The sequence below is a fragment of the Aythya fuligula genome, chromosome 3 (genome assembly GCF_009819795.1).
Source record: "Aythya fuligula isolate bAytFul2 chromosome 3, bAytFul2.pri, whole genome shotgun sequence".
Taxonomy (NCBI): domain Eukaryota; kingdom Metazoa; phylum Chordata; class Aves; order Anseriformes; family Anatidae; genus Aythya; species Aythya fuligula.
In genome coordinates, this window is record NC_045561.1 from 95,447,810 (window position 1) to 95,467,515 (window position 19,706).

At 37.7% G+C, this 19,706-nt stretch overlaps 1 protein-coding gene across 4 annotated transcripts in view; it reads left to right on the forward strand.

Moving 5' to 3' along the window:
- Positions 1 to 19,706, forward strand: part of CSMD1 (CUB and Sushi multiple domains 1) — a 1,186,669-nt gene that overhangs the window by 211,858 nt on the left and 955,105 nt on the right. For all 4 annotated transcript variants that reach the window (XM_032184761.1, XM_032184762.1, XM_032184764.1 and 1 more), the window contains exon 2: positions 17,589 to 17,805. In XM_032184761.1, the coding sequence (XP_032040652.1) occupies positions 17,589 to 17,805 (217 nt within the window). The remainder of the gene's footprint in view (positions 1 to 17,588; positions 17,806 to 19,706) is intronic.

Consider the following 19,706-nt stretch of genomic DNA (forward strand, 5'->3'; position numbering starts at 1 on the left):
GTTGCTTGGAATTTCTCAGCACTGCCAAGTCTTTCTGCAGTTCTGTAAAGTTCAGTAGCCTTTCTGTAAAGCAATGCAAGTGAAATAGCAGCTCACATTCAGTATCTGTTGTATCCATTATGCAACTAAACAACCAGAGAAGCTAGAAAAAGCTTTAACAAGTACAGTAAACAGCCAGACCTTTTCCTTGCTCTTTCTTTGATTACTAATTGCATATGTAGTATTTTGCCTTAGAAACAGAAAGAAATACCAAGGTAATTAACAGGGTATCATTAAAAGATCAAATTCAAGAGTAAATCATAAAATGTCATTACCAAATAAGAATTTGAAAATGGAAGAAAGGAAGGAAGGAAGGAAGGAAGGAAGGAAGGAAGGAAGGAAGGAAGGAAGGAAGGAAGGAAGGAAGGAAGGAAGGAAGGAAGGAAGGAAGGAAGGAAGGAAGGAAGGAAGAGAGGAAGGGAGGAAGGAAGATTGGAAGGAGGAAAGATGGATAGCAGAATCAGCCTATGTACTGGGACTTCAATTAGTGTTATGGCTGATCTGATGTGATGTAGTTAGTGAAGACATGACAGCTTATATCAACTGAAAATCCACAGACATTTGGCTTGAAGAGGGCAATGCTGAGATAAATCAAAGATATTTAATAATAAACCTGTTCTGTTGATAGCATTTTCTTTAAGAAATGACATCAAGAGTAGATTTGGAAAGTGGCAGGGTGTCTCATGTTCTCCAACTGCCATGACGGTAATGTGATTATACTTTGATACGTGACTTTTGATGTTATTTTTCCTGGCTCTGGATGTTTTAATAGCCTAAATAACCAACATTTTGTAAATGCAAACATGAAAAAATACCTATTATATCAAATGGTAAGAATCATAAAAAACTTCCTTTTTTTATTATTATTTGTAATAGAGTTGGTCATCACCAAATTATGATTATAAACTGTAGAGTGCTGTGAAACTTACATTTATTGTGGCATTTTGACATGGTTTAGTGGGTAATATTGGTGGTTGGGGGACAGTTGGACCCAATGATCTTGGAGGTCTTTTTCAACCTTAATGATTCTATGATTTTCAAGGTATGCTAATACTTCATTATTTTTTTCTATGACATTGTAACAGTATTGTTTGTATGGACTGAATGACTCCAGCTGACAAGCCTACTGTAAATTATAAATCTTCTTCAAGTATAGGTTACAGTGACACAGAGAGGATATTATAGTTACTGTGTTTCAGCTGAAGCATGAAACAGCATTAGGTTGTCTGTCCAGCAAACAACTGTGGAAAATTCAATTTTACAGTTTCTGCCACAAGAGCCTTATGGTCAATGTTTTCTCTCTATATATGGTTGTATTCCCCCCTGAGTAAGGAAAGTTCTAAATAGGGAGTCAGGTGTGCTAAGACCATGCTAGAGGTGAGCGCTTTCCAAATTTCAACAGTACATCATGCAGCTGTAATCTAATAACTAGTACAATGTGGACAGAATTAATAATTCATAGTCGGTTGTATAAAAAGTGCTACATTGGCAAGTTTTTTTAGTTCAAGGGACAAGAAGCATTTTAAATGAGTTAAAGTTTGTTTTATAGTAACGGCTAATTGACTAGTCACCTCAACTAAAATAAACATGTTCTTCTCCAATCACTGCTGTTTTCTCTGTCTTGTTATGTTTGTTTTGTAACAGAAGTGTGCTTGTCAGATGAGATGTAAGGCAGCATGACATAATGCAATCTGACGTAACATGAGTAAAAGCTAACATTTTGAAGTCTTATCCTGCTCTTATTGATGGGCATGCATGTACTCCCAAAGGCATGTCCACTTTTTCTTTTTCTATAGAAATTGTCCACAATTTCTATTGAGCTATGCCAATAGTCTCCCTCTCAAATTTTGTGTCTCTTTCTGGAAGCAGACCAGATACATGATCTCAGTCTGTACATGCAGACTTGATCCCTCTCTCCCTGAATTCTGTGGAAGCCTTATCATTAACTACAACAGGAGTGTGGTCACGCCCTGGACAATTCTGGTCAGAGAGAGACACTGTGTTATTGTTCAGAGAGGCTAGGACCTCCCATTCCCCATACCCTCATATGTCACCTATTTCAATTAAAATTATATTCCTTGATTATCATAGCTATCAATGCTTTTATTTCAAAGTAATTAGAGAAACAACCTTGCCCTGAAAATTACTGGAATTGGCATACTTACAGAGAAAGAGCCATAAGTATATCTATCTCAGATAGGTAGTAAATAGAAATTGTCCTAGAGAAACCTGTCTCCATGTTGTTTTGTGGGAGAAGTGACTGTGCTTTAGAATAGCTTGCAGGTCCAAGGACTGTTCTGCACCGCAGACCTGGCACTGACATGGCAGATCAGCCTCCATTTCACTGACCCTGGCAGAACCGACCTTAGCAGTGCCAGTATGAATAGCATCTACTTGCTGTGCTTATTCTGGCTGTCCATTTTCTGTCAATCACAGAGGCTCCTGAGGATGTCAGTGATACAGACAGCTTTTTCTTTTGTGCAGTATTTAATGTAAGATGAACATAACAGGATATTGCTTGTAATATTCCAGCAAGAAGTAGATCTCTTCTGCTTATTTCAAATATGCTTTAAATATGACTTAATCAAGGATTAAGAAATGCTTTGAGCAATCCATTTCAGAACTAGTCTCTTGTAGTGTTGTGTGTTATCATGTAGAGGCAGTATGTGAGGGCAGAAACCAGATGAAAATTTGCAGAATATAAATTCAGTTTCTTTAATTTCATGTGCTTCACCTTGCATAAATAGCTGAGTGTTTGGGTGATTTTTCAGTTGGATATGTAAAAATAGCATCCATCTGAATTCTATAAGAAACAATTATATTATATAAGCAGCGTATCTCTGAAAATCGCAGTATGTGATGAGGTGTTGTGTTGTGAGGAAGAATCATTTCTTGTTGTAGGTAAGATCATAAATATAGTCTTGAGTGTTTTACAGTTCAAATTTGTAGTATCATTTAAGTTTCTTCATTTATTTGAATTCAATTCATTGTGTAAACTTTTATTTCTGTAACCTATATGAATCATACGCTGTGTTTAATTAATAATTAGATATAGTATATCTATCATTAAAAATACAGAAATAGATAACTCTTTTTAGGAAGTATCCTAATCAGCTGCAGCTTAAAGAAAATGTTAACAGCATTTCTTCTGTCACAGTTCACAACATTACATGCTATTGTTTACAGATCTAAATAAATTTTTTGAGATACACACAATGGAAAAAAAATAAAAATGAAATGTATTTATTATGGTAGAAATAAAACTTGATCTTATGTATGTACAGAAAGATATCTAATTCTTTCTTCAGTTATTTACTCCAGTATGAATTGAAGGCACCAAATCAGACTGGCAACATTTTGGCACCCATTGGAATCAGTGTAGATAAAGCCAAGGATTTAGAGCAATGCTGAATCACACCTGTAGTTTTTCATGCATTTCTGTTTGTTACTGATAGTGCAAGACAGTGTTTAGTTACTCCTTTCTGAATATTACCGTGAATCAATTACAGTTACTGATTTCATGATGCAGGCTCAGGAGCTCTATCACCCTCAGTACTTAACTTTAATAGTATACAAACATATCTGTAAGATACAAAAGCTAAGGTAATAAATTCCCTGCGGTCAAGATTATTAGAACAAGTCAGTTCATTTCATGTATGGTCTCTGGCAGCTGTACTTTATAATCACTGGGGAATATGTGTCTGTTGTGGCATTCCCACCCTGGTACTGTCATGAATAAAAGGTGTTATAGATTGTATGTTATTTATTATTATTATTATTATTATTATTATTATTATTATTATTATTATTATTATTAGGTTGTGTCTTTTTGTTAACATAAAAATGCAATTAATTTCATATTTCACACATGCACGTGTTGTCATGTTACCTATATTTTGATTATATCTAACTTCACTAAAGAAGTAATATTGTTTGCTCTGTTAATTTTTCATAGCAGAATTCTTATATGTACAATGTACATTTCATAGGGCAATAGTACCCATATGTAATAGTACCCACATGTAATAAAATCTAGCTAATAAGCACAATTATGTGTATGCAAATAATACAACTGTCAAGAGGAATGTTTCACATTTTCAATATTAAGATAACTCTGCTAAATACAGAAGATAGAGACAACCTTGAGGAATAAGATGTATTCAGACTACACTGAATACACAGAAACGTGTTAGAATCCACATAATAAGCCCAATTGCTTCCATTTTGCACAGAAATAAGAAGCAATATATCAAACTGCAGAGAAAACTCTTTTCAAAAAGCTAGTAAGTATGCCAGGGGGAGCAAACTTATTCCTGAATATATACATGCAGATATTTTGGATATCATGCTGCTATCACAAATGTTTTAGCATACCTGCCAATTAATGTCCAAAACTATTATAAAAAATGATCAGCACATGAAATTTCTTCTAAAAAGTAACTTTTTTCTTTCTTTTCTGCCTTATGGATATTCATTACAACTTTAAGGTTATTAGTGTCCCTGCTTCAGTACAAACATTAAAGGGAAAATATTCTAGGGGAGCTCCAAAAATGTTAGAGGGTAAGGGTCAGTATATAGACTGGTATTGTCACGTAGTCCCTAATATCTAGCCTATTTTGGTCATATAGAAGAGTCAATTTTTCAGAAAGAACAGTCAGTCTTGTCCATTGGCATTTAGTAACATGATTTGTGGTTATGTGAGATCACATAAACAGCTGTAAAGGTGTTGTCTGGCTTGCAAATAAAACTACTTTGATTGTACTTAGGTAATGAAAAGAACAGCAGATATCCAGTGTGAACTCATATTAATGGTGCTACTAAACTATGCCCAGAGCCCTAAAATTATAGTCAGTGTGAATAAATGAATACAAATAAAAGTGGAAAGTTCTCAAGTGACATGAAATAAAGAGAACCGTAGTTTTCCAGAACAATAAATGATTTCTTGCAGTAGATTTGTAAAATAACATTTTTAATGTAAAACTTAAAATTCTTCCTTCTAAATGCATTTGTTTTAGCAAAGGTGATTGTTTTAACCCTCAACTCTAACGTAATATCATCTGATCTTTTTATGTCCAATTCTAAAAATAACTCTTCTATCTTTTAAAGTGAAACATCCCTAATGACTATTAAAGAATTTATTGCCACTCATTCTCTTTCTCCAAGCTATAACTTAGCAATCTAATTTGGAAGGTAATATTTGTCCTTCTCAGTTGATGTCAGTTGACTCTGCACTGATAATTGAAGAACACTGAACTAAGAGGTTCTGTTTTAAATGCAAAGAAATGAATGAATTTAAGTAGCAGAGATGAACAAATTTGAAAACTTTCCTGGACAGATTCTAAGGTCGCACAGATTTTAAGGATGGGAAAATGCTGGAAAGCCTGCAGGATAACAGAAATGATGCACAAAATAATAACTGACAGGGAAGAAAAAACAGTTGAAGCAGATGATACTCATGGAGCAATTATAATGAGACACATGGATTTTCCCACTTTTCAGAATTGGGCTTTTTGACAATATGCTCTTCTAATATAAAACCAAACTGCTTGAACTGCATTACAGTTCTCAACCTCATGATTTAGGCATCCAGTGATAGAGGTGGTAATAAAAAACCTGTTCTAGGATCCTGATATGTGAGCAGGGCTATCAATGAAGTGGTATGGGAGAGTGGCATCAATAAAAAATGAAAGTCAAAGTGACAAGACTGAAGTAATCAGATTTAGTACAGACAGTTATCTTCTGTTACAGGAGTCTAGCAGAAGGGAAATCAAAAGGTCCTACCAAGATGTCTCTGTTCTCAAAGTAGCTTGCCTGCAGTTGAGTTGCTCCTATTCCAAATATGAATTTTGGAAAAGAATTGGGATTATTGCCTTAGTGTTACACAAACAATGAGATCATCGCTTTACCTTAGCTATGCCACACTCATTCTCATCAGCTGTTGCTAAGCACCTGTAACAGTAATAGTGATGTTTACCTAAAGACTGAATTTATTTTACTTAATTTTAGAAAAGCAAACAGAGAAATAAAATTCACTCTGGTTTCAGTGATCTCCATCTGCAGAATGAGTTTGCATCTATGAAGAATAGTTTTGCTTTAAAGGGCACTAAATCTGTCATTAGCTCAGGGTTTTACAATATAGGATCTTAGGCTCTCTGAAAGAACTTTTTTCAACACCACCTCCAATGTATTTCACATTGTTTTCCTCCTTTTCAATGCATTTTCTTTCCTTCATTTTGGTGAATCTTAAATACAATTGGAGTAAATGAAAAGGAAGAACAAAGAGAGTTTGAAGAACTTTGTTTTACCAGGCTAAGATCATTGCTTTAGAAGGAAAAAAGAATAAAAACTGCATATAATTCAGTTTCTTTTAACTAAGAACTCACTGCTTTATCAGAAGGAAGGACTGTTAAACTGTAGCCTTGAGAGAGCAATTATGGTATTTTTATTTTTCTGGCACAGAAAAATCCTGTTGTAGACAGGATTTTTAAAAAAGCATTAAAAGCCCTTTAAAAATGTTTTCCTGCAGAGAAATGTATTTTGCTACATTTTATTTCCACATTAACTTGTTTGAATACTGATTTATTGGTCTTTTGCATGTTTCAGTATTGAAAAGGGAACATGAAATATCTTTTTCTCAATTTGTAATGGCAACCTAATCCAGCTGATGTATAATATGCATTTCAGTACTGAGAACTTCATTAAAATAAAGAAAAACTTCCACATACCAGCAATTAAGATGTTTTGCTCTGGTACACAGCAAAGCTACCATTATGGCAGGATTCGTTTGAGAATTTCTTGCTGAATAGTAATATTAATCTTTAACTTTCTCAAAGATTTAATTTCAGTTGGGTTCTGGATAAAGGTTTAAATATACATAGGAAATAATTGTGCACAAAGCTATTGCCTGACAGAGTATTAATCTGAGACTTTGAAAACACTAGCTTTTCTGTTTAATTAACACAATTAATGAATATATATCCTGTGGCTAGAAATAAGATCTGAATTTAAAACTTTTTATAGACTGATGAAGTTGCAGTCACTTTGTGAATGCCTGCCTCAGAATTGAAAGTTATTACACCCGTTTTAGCATTTACCAACTGTTCATCTCATGTGAGATGGTCCTAGTTAAGGTCCTAGATTGGTCACACACATAAACTGTAGTATTGAATGAATCTGTATTTAAATTAGATCAATCTAAATTTTGAAATGTAGCTTCCATTTTTCCCTCAATTTTTAGTTTTAGCAGCCAAGCTACAGAAAATACAGTAATTCAGAAGAAACTGATTTGTGTTAGGAAGGGTCAATTCTGGCAACTGATAGAGGCAATGCTGCAGTAGCTCCATGCCCTAGAACCAGCCAGTGGCAAGCAGGTATTCCTGGTAGACTTCATGCATACAGTACAAATGTATACACTGTGTGTACATGTGGGTATATATATATATAATATAATATATCATATATAATATTATATATAATATTATATATATATATATATATTACTAATTACACAGTTGACAAACATATTCAGTACTCCCATGAGTTTGGACAGGCTTCCTCATGTTTCACCTCTGGCTGGTCCAAGTGAAGGTCTTTTAGAGGCAAAAGTATGGAGACATATGTACACTGTGGTTCCCTCCAGTCTCCCAGTAGCTGCCCCTGAATCCCAGTGTCCCCAGTTGCTGGTGTCTAGGCATAAGAGTCCAAGGGCACAGCCCCACTCCAGCTGCTGGTTCTCAGACCTATGCATAAGCACATGTGCACACACATACGCACAGGGCTGAGCTCTTTTGGTCCCCCGGTAGCCAGCCCCCCATGGTCTCACCCTTGAACACATGCAGATCTAAGTGTTTTGACCCTAGAGACCCCCAAACCCCACAGTCTCTCTCAGAGACACATTCCTCCTGGCTCCTGGGGCAGTTCACCTGCTCACTGTCTCATCCAGATGCATCTTTACAAGCACTCACACACTCACTCGCAAACCCACACCTGCTCCAGGGCACCATGGGGTTGTGGGCTCTGACCCAGGTCCCATTCCCATTGCTGGCACACAGATACCTGTGCATAATGAGCAGAGTCCCCTCACCCAGCAAAAGAGTTAGAAATGGGAGTTTAATTACAAGACAGGACAGACTGTGTGCTGAGCAGACACAGGGCATGACCAGACAAGCATAACCTTGAGCAAAATCTTTGCACGACTAGCCCTTGATATCCCCTTACTCCTCTATTTTCCCTTTCATTTTCCTCCCCAGGTGATCTAAATCCTTTCTTTCCCACTTTCATTCCTCCCCTAAAAATCCCATAATAAATCATGTGCAATGCCAAAATGTTCCTCCCTTGCACCCTATAATGACGGTGACTCCCAGTTTGATTTGAAAGATGTTTGGGACAACTGCTCTTGACCCATTGTGATGGGTCTCATGCTGGGATGCTGAGGCTAAGGGTCTCCTGGGACAGCTGTGGCAGAGTCCTTGGCAGGGTGTCCCTTCCTCTGAATCCTTAACTTGGGTTCCTGCCTGTCCTGGGCTTGTGGAGATGGGCTTGTGATGGGTTGATGGCTCCTGGTGGGCCTGGAGGAGCTAGGACAGAGTGTTGTTTGGGCTCCCCTGTCTGCTATCCCCACTTTCTGCTCATTTGTGTATGCAGTGATGAGTTATTTGTTTGTTTCTTTCTTCTTTTTTTTTTTTTTTTTTTTTTTAACATATAACCTTACCATAACTAAATATTAAACTTATTTATTATCTCCTGAAATGACACATTTTTGTCTGGGTTTTGCAAGAGCATCATGAATAAAATCACACTGGTCTCGTTTCACATTAGCCTGGGACCATCTTGAATACATCTAAATATTTGTAGTGTTGGAGCTTTGCAGCATCAGTTCGTCCTGCCATTGAAGGGTGGCAGATAACAGCAAACAGGAACTGACAGCAAGCAGGCAGGTGTTCTCTAACAGCTCTTTGTCCTCTCCTTGCCGACTGGGAGAGTATTTCAGTTTTGCCAACAAAGATCGTGGCTTGCCATTGTGAATGCAATCTTCAAATCTTCAGCAGTAACTAAGTTAAAAAGAATTTGGTACTTTCTGATTTGATTAGTTCCTCATAAAGTGCCTTTTAATGGTGTTGTGGGGTTTACTTAATAATTAATGTTTAAAGGATGCTTGAAGTAGCCAATTGTTATTTAAAATAGTCCTAAGAAAGTAGTGCTTGTGCAGCTCTGGCCATTTGACATTTCTGTTCTTGAATGAAGTTAATTTGGGAAGTAACAATTTTAGTGGGCGATATCATGCTTAGAAGAAAGCTTCAGGGTATACTAATTGAGAAGAGATTAAAGGCACAGGGTAGAATGAGGCCAATCTTTGGCTGGGCTGGAGCAGACCTGCAGGCCCTCAATGGCAGGCAGGGAAATACTGGGGGCTTACACAGGAAGTTGGGGGGGAAAACAGAAAGGTAGAATATGGAAATGCAAAAGAAAAGGGGGGGGGGGAGGGAGGGAGAGGAGAAGGGGGGAGAAGGGGGGATTAAGCCTGCAACTTCCTATTTATTTCTCACACCTATGTCCTACTCTGCCACCTCATTTGATGTCCGTGAGTTGCTGCTTCATTGCAGAGTCATCCATGAGAAGTGGTGCCCAGCCGGTGCTGCTCTCTGCCCTTGTCCCCACTGTCAGGCAGGGAGGTGTGATGGCGTGTGTAGTGGTTTTACTCAGGTGAGCAGCCAAGCTCCACCACAGCCAGTTTCTCACTCTCCCAAAGGGAAAGGGGGAGAAAAATATGATGCAAAGGGCTCAAGGTTTTAGATATGGACAGAGAGGTTGCTCAACAATTATTGTGACAGGCAAAACGGACTTTGAGCAGGGAGATAGTAAAAAGTATTGCCTACTACTAACAAACAAGAGAAGTAAGAAACAAAAGAAACCAAAAACACCTCCCCCCGCTTCCACCCTCTTCCACTTCCTCCCCCCTGAGCAGCACAGGGGAATGGGGTAATGGGGACTGCGGTCAGTCTATAGCACTTCTCCACTGCTCCCTCCCACCCACTCTCTGTGCAGGCTCCATGTAGATCCCACGGGATTCCATCCTTCCCGAAATGATCCTGCGGGGGCTGCCCACAGGCAGCAGCTCTTCAAAAACTGCTCCCACATGGCTCCGTACCACGGGATCCATGCCCCAGGAGCAAACTGCTCCAGCACAGGTCCCCCACATGTAGGCAGCAGCTCCCCCCAGGCCCCCTGCTCCTGCGTGGGCTCCTCTCCACGGGCTGAAGCTCCAGCCTGGGGCCTGCTCCTGCGGGGGCTTTCCATGGGCCACAGCCTCCTCCAGGCCACATCCACCTGCTCCACCGGGGGCTCCTCCATGGGCTGCAGCGTGGAGATCTGCTCCATGTGGGACCCATGGGCTGCAGGGGAACAGCCTGCTCCACTGGGGGCCTCTCCACAGGCCGCAAAAGAACCTCTGCTCCAGCTCCTGGAGCACCTCCTGCCCTCCTGCTGCGCTGACTTTTGCGTCTGCAGGGCTGGTTCTTCCAGCTCCTGTTCCACCACAGTTGTTGTTTTTGTTTGTTTGTTGGTTTGTTTGTTTTTGTTTGTTTGGTTGGCTCCCTTTCTTAAATATCCTTTCACAGAGGCACAAACAACATTGCTTATTGACTTGGCTCTGGCCAGCAGCAGGCCCCTTATCTAGCCTGGGGCAGCTTCTGGATTCTTTTCACAGAAGGGACCCCTATCGCCCCCATATGGCTACCAAAACCTTGCCACGGAAACCCACTACAGTGTGAGCGGTCCCAGGGCTGTGTGGCAGCAGAGCAGGCTAGTGACATGCCCCACAGCCCAGCTACTGCAATCTCCTTCATGCTGTGGTGTGTCTGCAAAGCAAGGCAGGGGCATGAAGATGTCATGAAGAGACATCTTCATGATGCATCCGCACCTCTGGAGAAAGCAAAGAGGGCAGACTGAGTAGCAGTCTGTTTTTTTTTTTTTTTTTTTGAATATAACAATGCTGGACAATAAGTAAACAATGATATATATATATTTTTTTTTTTCAGTCTGCACATTTTCAGGTTACAGCAACTTAGCTCATGGGCTTTATTCAGGAAAAAATAAAGTTTACCTAAAATTTAAACAAGATACTCAAATTATTTTTCACTATGATTTCAAAACACGTTGTGGCAAGATTGGACCATGAATTAGTATCAGCAATAATTTAATTCTGTAGTAACTTGTAGTTTAAGAGGAAATATATTTGAGAGGAAATGGTTTGTCCGTGTTTTCAATACTACAAGAAGTTCTGGTCTCCCTGTCTCATGAAAGGTGTAATAAAGCTGGAAAAGGGTTCAGTGAAAGGTGATAAAATGGCTGTAGTACAAAGCACAGCAAAATAAAGTAGAACTTTTTAATGTGGAAAAAAAAAAAAAAAAAGGATCTGTCAAAGGTCAATAAGATGGTAAGTGGCATAGAAAGCATCAATAAGAGTCAGAGTCAACCATACATTCTCTTTTCATACAAGTGCTATTGGGGCATCAAACGAACCTAACACAGTAGCTACTGAACAAACGTAAAGAAGGGTTTTTAATGTTTTAGAATTCCTCATACAATACATTAAAGGTTATAGAAGTTAATGTGGAGGATTACTGGACAAGATCGTGGAAAAGAAATCTATCAAGGACTGTTAAACACAAAGGTAAGGCTACTGGAATGTGTTCCTCTTCTGGGATGTGTTCATCCCTGAAATGCGGATCTTGATGGTGAGGGGAGTTCTTCCTAGGAACTTCCTTTGGTTTGCTGTTGGAGAAAAACTACTGAGCTAAATAAGCCTTTGATCTGGTCTAGCACAGCTGTTTTCGTTTTCTTGTTACGCTTGTTTATAATACTGTTAATCATAATAGGATCTAGTGTTAATCAATGGGGAAGAAAGGCGCTTTTTGAAATGTTCTTAGAATTAGTGAGAAAGTTTTTTTAAGAATTTCAGATATCAAAATCTTTTATTTGCCTCAATAATAATCACTGCATTCTTCTGTACCTGTGGAATGAGAAGCCTACTCATAACAGTCACAAGAATAAATGTGACACAGTTTCCCATAGGATCCTACTGGACAAAATGTCCAGCATATAACTTAACAAAAATATCATACGATGGGTGAACAATTGGCTGACAGGCAGGGCTCAAAGGGTTGTGGTAAATGGGGCCACATCTGGCTGGCGGACAGTCACTAGTGGGGTCCCTCAAGGCTCCATTTTAGGGCCAGTCCTCTTCAATGTCTTTATAAATGATTTGAATGCAGGACTAGAAGGTGTTCTGAGCAAATTTCCCAACACCACCAAACTTGGAGGAGTTGTGGACTCTGTTTAGGGTGGAAAGGCCTTGCAGAGAGATCTGGACAGATTGGAGAGCTGGGCAATCACCAACTGCATGAAGTTTAACAAAGGCAAGTGCTGAGTCCTGCACCTGGCATGGGGCAACCCTGGCTATATGTACAGACTGGGCGATGAGATGCTGGAGAGCAGCCCCGCATAGAGGGATCTGGGGGTTGTGGTCGACTGCAAGTTGAATATGAACCAGCAGTGTGCCCTGGCAGCCAGGAGGGCCAACCATATCCTGGGATGCATCAAGCACAGCATTGCTACTCAGTTGAGGGAGGTGATTGTCCTGCTCTAGTCTGCGCTGGTGTGGCCTCACCTCGAGTACTGTGTGAAGTTCTGAGCACCGCAGTACAAGAAGGACATTAAACTGTTGGAGAGTGTCCAGAGGAGGGTGACAAAGATGGTGAAGGGCCTAGAGGGGAAGACATCTGAGGAGCAGCTGAGGGCACTGGGCCTGTTCGGCCTGGAGAAGAGGAGGCTGAAGGGGGACCTCATCGCGGTCTACGACTTCCTCATAAGGGGGTGTGGAGAGGCAGGTGACCTATTCTCTGTAAACACGAGTGATAGGACTCGTGGGAAAGGTTTTAAGCTGAGGCAGGGGAAGTTTAGGCTGGACATCAGGAAGAGGTTCTTCACCAAGAGGTTGGTTGCACACTGGACCAGGCTCCCCAGGTCACTGCACCAAGCCTGTCTGATTTTAAAAAGCGATTGGACTGTGCACTTAGTCACATGGTCTAAACTTTTGGGCAGACCTGTGTGGTGCCAGGAGTTGAACTTGATGATCCTTATGGGTTCCTTCCAACTCGGGATATTCTATGATTCTATGACTTCATTTTCATTACTGTGACTGTTCAAAATATCTTAGGATCTTATTTAATGGCTTTATAACTATCTATAGTGTGTTTTATATTTTGTTTGTTCAAAATAGATGTATCTTGAAAAATTGCTCTACAAATGCGTGTAGATATGTACATGTATGCATATAAATATAAACCTGTAATAAGTGTGTCAGTCTTCCACAGAATACGTGATGTACCTTAAGAAAAGAAGTGGCTTTCTTTTTGTTTGTTCATTGTAGAAAAATTTTGCAATAGGCTTTACCACTTGAAAAATGAATCTGGACTTCTGTAGATCTAATTATTAGATACTAGTAAAATGAGATGTGATAAATATAATTATGATAAATGTAAAGGTCCAAGAAAATAAAAGACCAATTTTAGAAGATATTTATAATGTTTGCACTTTGCAATTTGTTCTAAGTCTCATGGCAAAGTGGTATTAAATTCTACTAATGATTCTACCACTATTTACCTTCAGCACTTAAGGCAAATTAAGTTTTCCTCATGTATTTTAACATATGGGTAACAACTGAGAAAGGTTGTGCCTGAACAGGTGCAAATAGTCCTGCTTAGAACCTTTGTAAGGTAACATTTAGGTTGAAATCAATGTTAATAAATTTCAACTACAAGCCGAGAGCTTTAGTTTTCTTATATTACCCTTTTCATATCATAAAGTTAAAATAGCTGTCCTGAAATATCTTCTTACAGACAACATATGACAGAAAATTAATGCTAATAGCATAGTTTGCATTCATATAAACAATGATTTGGTGTCATGCTAATAAAATCTTGGCAGCCTATTACACCTTTAATATTAAAGTAATTCATTGTACTGATAATCTCCTCAATCAATGACTGCACTTCTCGTGAAAAATGGCAACATATATATTTTTTAAGCCACGTTTTTGACACAGAGGCCAAAACTAAGTGAAAATTCACTAAGTGAATTGCATGGGTAGATTCTTTTTAGGGTGTATTTAGGAATATTCAACCTACATTTTCTGTTGTGCTTATGCTCAGCCCAGCAGAACTGTTTAAACTCTGGTAATATGAATATTCTTTTAAGATTTTCTTGTCAGTATGCTCAATTTCTTTAATTGCTCTTTTTTGTTGTTTCTGAATTCCCTGGAATTTGTTGACACTTTCTGCTATTAAGGCACCCATAAGAAACAAAGTGTTTGTAATTAATCTCATCAGTGTCCTATTACTGGTCTGTGGTGTCTCTGCAGTCAGAAATTGCATTTTTTTGTGTGGTATTTCATTGCCAACTCACATCTAATTTGCTGCCACCTGTCACTTGTAAGTCTCTTCATTCCTCTTCTCCAAGTGTATCCTCCTACTGAATCTCTCTTTTGGATTCTAAGTGATTTAATGTTGCATTTACTCCTCAGCAGAGGTGTAACATTTGACAGTTCTAAAGGCTATAGACTTACATTTATTGACAAAATAGGTATTATACAGATAGCAGATTGTTTTTTCCCCAGTACCACTCTGTAAAAATGCTTCATGTTTAAACCAGGCAGGGACCTAAAATGATGCCACTTTCCTGGAGCTGCACATCTCTTACAGTGTCCTTGACTGTTGTTCACTTCTGTTTTGTTTTTAATGAAAAATAAATATGTATATATTACACACACATATATATATTATACATATTTATAATAATAGTAATAATAATTTATAATATATATATATATTATACATATTTATTTACATATAAATGTATAAAATTAAGAGCAAACCTAAATAACACTTCACAACAATCACTTTCTTTTATGGTTCTCTTTTGCCTTGTGCTTCTTGATTGCAAAGTGCATAGGCAGTATGTTTATGAATAGTTTCAAAGCTAGAGGGATACAGAGAGAGGAGAACAAAAGCAAATCGGAGGAAGAAAGGGGCTCTGGGTGCTAAGGAATGATTAAGTTAAACGCGGGTGAAATTTTGGCTGCCTCATTTATCATTAGCTTGTTTATTTTCCAGAGAATAATGTACAGTAACCTGAATCTATAGTAAGTAGGAAAAAAACAAAACAAAACAAAAACCAACCCACCAAACCAACCAAACAAACAAATCACCGGCTTTTGGAATAAAACTAAAATGTGGAAAGATTTCAGTATAACTATAGAATTCAAATCCACTGATTCAGAATTCAAATTAATATATCCAGAGAGTAAATTGCTCTTTCTCCATACACTCTTCCTTCTCTAGTTCCTTTTCAGTAATGTAGGCAAGAGGGTTTTTTTGTTTGGTTGATTGTTTTTTGTTTGTTTTGGTTTTGTTTTTCAACCTAAACAGGACCAAAATAACCATGGTGGTGGCAAAGTGTGGGCTTATCAGAGTTGTTAAAATATGTTGAGGAACAGAACCTGGACAGCTGAGTGGGGCTTCTGAGGAGCAATGTGTGTGGAGCATGTGATGGAGTGAAACAATCACTGATGGTTGAAAAAATTATGCGAGTAGGTACTTCTGTAAGGAGGCAGCAGAACCCGGGCCATTTTAGGGGTGGAAAGACTCATTTGCTAATCTCAGCAATTTTTCTGTTTTACCTTAAGCAAACTGTGTTTCCTTAGAGGAAACAAAATGTTTCCTTAGAGGCTGGGGAGGGGAATTTGTCTGGCCAGAAGGCCGAAATGTAGTTAACATCATATTACATTATTCATACACAAGTATTAGAGATTTCCACTCCTAAAAGTGGTTCTGTCTTTGATAAATTTTAGGCAAATTTCTAACTTGCAGTTGATAGCTCTCCTCTTTCAAATCAACCCTTTCACACCATGGTGGTAGAAAAGAAGCATGGCTTATACATACTTGATTTACAGAAATGAATTTATGGATGTTGGTGACATGAAGTAGCTCATTAGTGCAGTAGAGTTGTGGGCTGTCACTATAATATTACTTTTTTTTTGTTTTCAGAAAATTATTTCTGTAGTAATTAAGTTATTTAAAATTGCTCCCTGACATTTGTATGACATTTCTGTTGTGGTTGTAGGAAGAGGAATACAATGCCAAGAATCTACAAGGATGCTGACAAATTACAGTGTACCATACATAACTGAAAGTTTCATGCTGTGTTGTTGTAATATTGTAATACATTTGTTCTTCAGGAATGTTTAGTAATATCTTTTATTATTATTATTATTTTTTATTTTTTTTTAATTATTAAAGCAAGGTGGATTGATCAGTAGATACACTAGAGCAGATTTTTACTTTAAAGATCTGCCAAATCCCTACAGCCGTTTTATCTATTCATTAGAGTTTTTTATGTTTGAATTTAGTAGAAAATGATTACCTATTAGTTCTTTAGTTTTAACAGCAAATCCCTTTTATTAAATCCATTCTATTAAAATTTGGAAACCTCCCACAAGCATTTGAAAGCACTGCTCTGAAAGATTCAGTCTCAGAGACCTACTACTGTGAAGTTAAAAATAAAATTGCAGCCTGAAATACTTTTCTGGTTTAGGTATAACAATAAATGCTTGGATTATACTTGTTCTGAAGTGCTTAAAATGCATGTAATAAACCAAGCATTACAGTGCACAGAATGTCCTTAAACTTTTCTCTCTTCAAATCTTTCATTAATGCTTCTCTCCAGCTCAGAGCCAGTACAACTACTGTGTGTGGGATTAACAAAATCAAGTAGGAAATTAACAAGAGTGTGCACTGTAAATCAAGGTTTCTTGCTGAGGACTTCTTGTTAATGAGCTACCATACTCGCACAAGGTTTGTAGGATGTACAAACCAGACAGAAATACCTGCTAAGTAAATCCATAGTGTTATTATTTTAGAATCTTTACAAAAATTAACACTTTCCTGATCACAATACACACAGCACTAAAGATGTTACACCACAGAAATGTGGCTGTTTTCAAAGTACAACAATATTATTGTTGTTTGCAACAGCATGCATAATAAATGTGTGTCTACATTTTGCTCTCAGTGTTGAAAGCATGTTTCAGAACAGAAGAAACTCTTATACTTTAGTGTTTATATAAAAACATTGTAAATGGCATTCACCAAAAAAACTTTGAACACTATCTAGCATTAAAACTATCAAACCATTGAATTTATGGTATCAAGATTAATACTTAAATTTCCGATTTGGATGAGTAAGAGTTATGTAGTTAATACTACATAACCTGTAATAACGATTCATTGCATGAAAAGATGGTGAATATCTCAGAAAATCCCGGAAAGGGGTTTTGAATCCAGAGAGAAGAATGCTCTTACAATGTGTGTGATCTTACAATGTGTTTGTAAAAAAATATTATAGCATTAAGCTTCCATGTAATTGCTCATGTAAGAATATGCACTGGGGGAGGGAAAACACTAAAATAAATATTTTTCTTTTTTCTTTTTCAGGTCAGAACTGTGGAGGTTTAGTACAGGGACCGAATGGTACTATAGAAAGCCCTGGATTTCCTCATGGTTATCCAAATTACGCCAACTGCACATGGATCATTATCACAGGAGAGCGTAACAGGATACAATTGTCATTTCATACTTTTGCCCTCGAAGAAGATTTTGATATACTGTCAATTTATGATGGACAACCACAGCAAGGCAATTTAAAAGTGAGGTAAAGTACTTTTTCCTTTCTGCATTTGTTTCTGTCTCTTTCTTTCTCTCTCTCTCTTGTGAATATATGTTCTGATGACATAACTATGTTGTGTTTCTGTAGTTCTTGCACAGCCAAAGAGCAATTCCCCAGAATCTCACAGCAAATAAGAAAATCCCAGTTTCAGATCTTTATGGCCCTAGCTTTTTTATCATTATCATCAGGTTTTGTTCAAATTTGCACAGTTCAAGATTGGTTTTAGTAAAGGCACTGAGCACAGGAAAATTCTATATTGCAGCATCATATTTTTATTTTTCTGTCCCATGATGGAATCCAGATTTGGGCTCGGGACCTTCTCCTGAAGGTGCTCATTCTTTGAAAAGGTCCTATTGAGATCACACTTTAATACTGTGCCTATACTGTTTGAATCATAAGGTAGATATGCTTCTGGTGCTAAAAGTGTCCCATTGACAATGATATCTCATTGAATGCGGCAGAGACAAAGTGGGAGGCAATACAGAAATCTCTGATAGGCAGTCTCATTAGTGAGAGTTAGGCAACCTCAGGAAATACTTACCAGATTAAATCCTTAAGGTAACTATTGCCTGCCTTACAGATATTGAGGAGTTGAGCTGTAAATTTTTGATTTTGCCAAAACTGAAACTCTTTTGTGTCTACATGCAGCGAGGTAGGGATCCGCCTCTTCTCTCAAGCACCAAGTGATAAGACAAGAGGAAATGGCCTTAAGTTGTGCCAGGGGAGGTTAGGTTGGATACTAGGAAAAATTTCTTTGTGAAACATTGGAACAGGGAAGTAGGTGAGTCACCTGGAGGTCTTTGTGTAGATATAAAGCTTAGTCACATGGTTTAATGATGGACTTGGCAGTGCTATGTTAAAGGTTGGACTAGATGATCTTAGGTCTTTTCCAACCTGAATGATTCTATGATACAATTGTTTATACATTTGTTAAACAATTAGGCACCTTTAAAGGTCAGAAGTGATGGTGTCTTATGTGTCGTAGTACCACTGAGATTAGAAAGATGCTTTAATGATGCTTTTGAACTTGAAGCTTTTCAAGAACACAACTTCAAATTTTGTTGCATTAATTTCATTGGAGCTTTGTTTTGGGTTCCTCAACCCAAAACTGCTGGATCTAGACAGCAGCGCTGAAAAGCCAGCATTGCTGTCTGTGCTGCTCTGTCTTTTTCTGTTCAGGCAGGAGATTTATGAAGTACTGTAAAACATTGCTGTCAGTTCTGTTGTCTGATTGCTCTTTTACATGCTGCTGATTTATATTATACTGCTAAAACAAATGTGGGAACATCACCGATGTGTTCCGCATTTTAGTGTGTATTATCATGTATTTCTGACAAAAACAATGTTCTGATTGATTGATTGTTGACAATTCAAAAAGTTTTGAAATTTGTGGAAGATAGTATTCAGCTACCAATTCTTTAGTTGCACAGTATGTGTTCTTTATTTACTGATTATTTATATGATTAGAACTTGTATCATCTTCATACAAGGAATATTTCTTTTTTGGGGGGGTCAAATGCTTTTATTATCAATAGCTAACACACCTACTTGTTTTGCAGTAATCTGTTAGTAGAAAATTGTTTAAAGGAAGACCACCAGATGTTCTGTGGATATGAAAGTAGAAGACAGAAATTTTTAAGTATGATTTTGATCCCACTGTAATTATGTTTGCCACGGATTTCAGTAAAACAAGGATTTCATTTCCAGCTTCCAACTATGAAGCTGATATTTGATTTACCCTTGCCTGTATTTGCCAATTACTTTGCTTTACAAATGGTGTTAAAAGGAAGTAAAATAAAATAAAATAAAATAAAATAAAATAAAATAAAATAAAATAAAATAAAATAAAATAAAAAATAAAATAAAATAAATAAAGCATCTGTTGG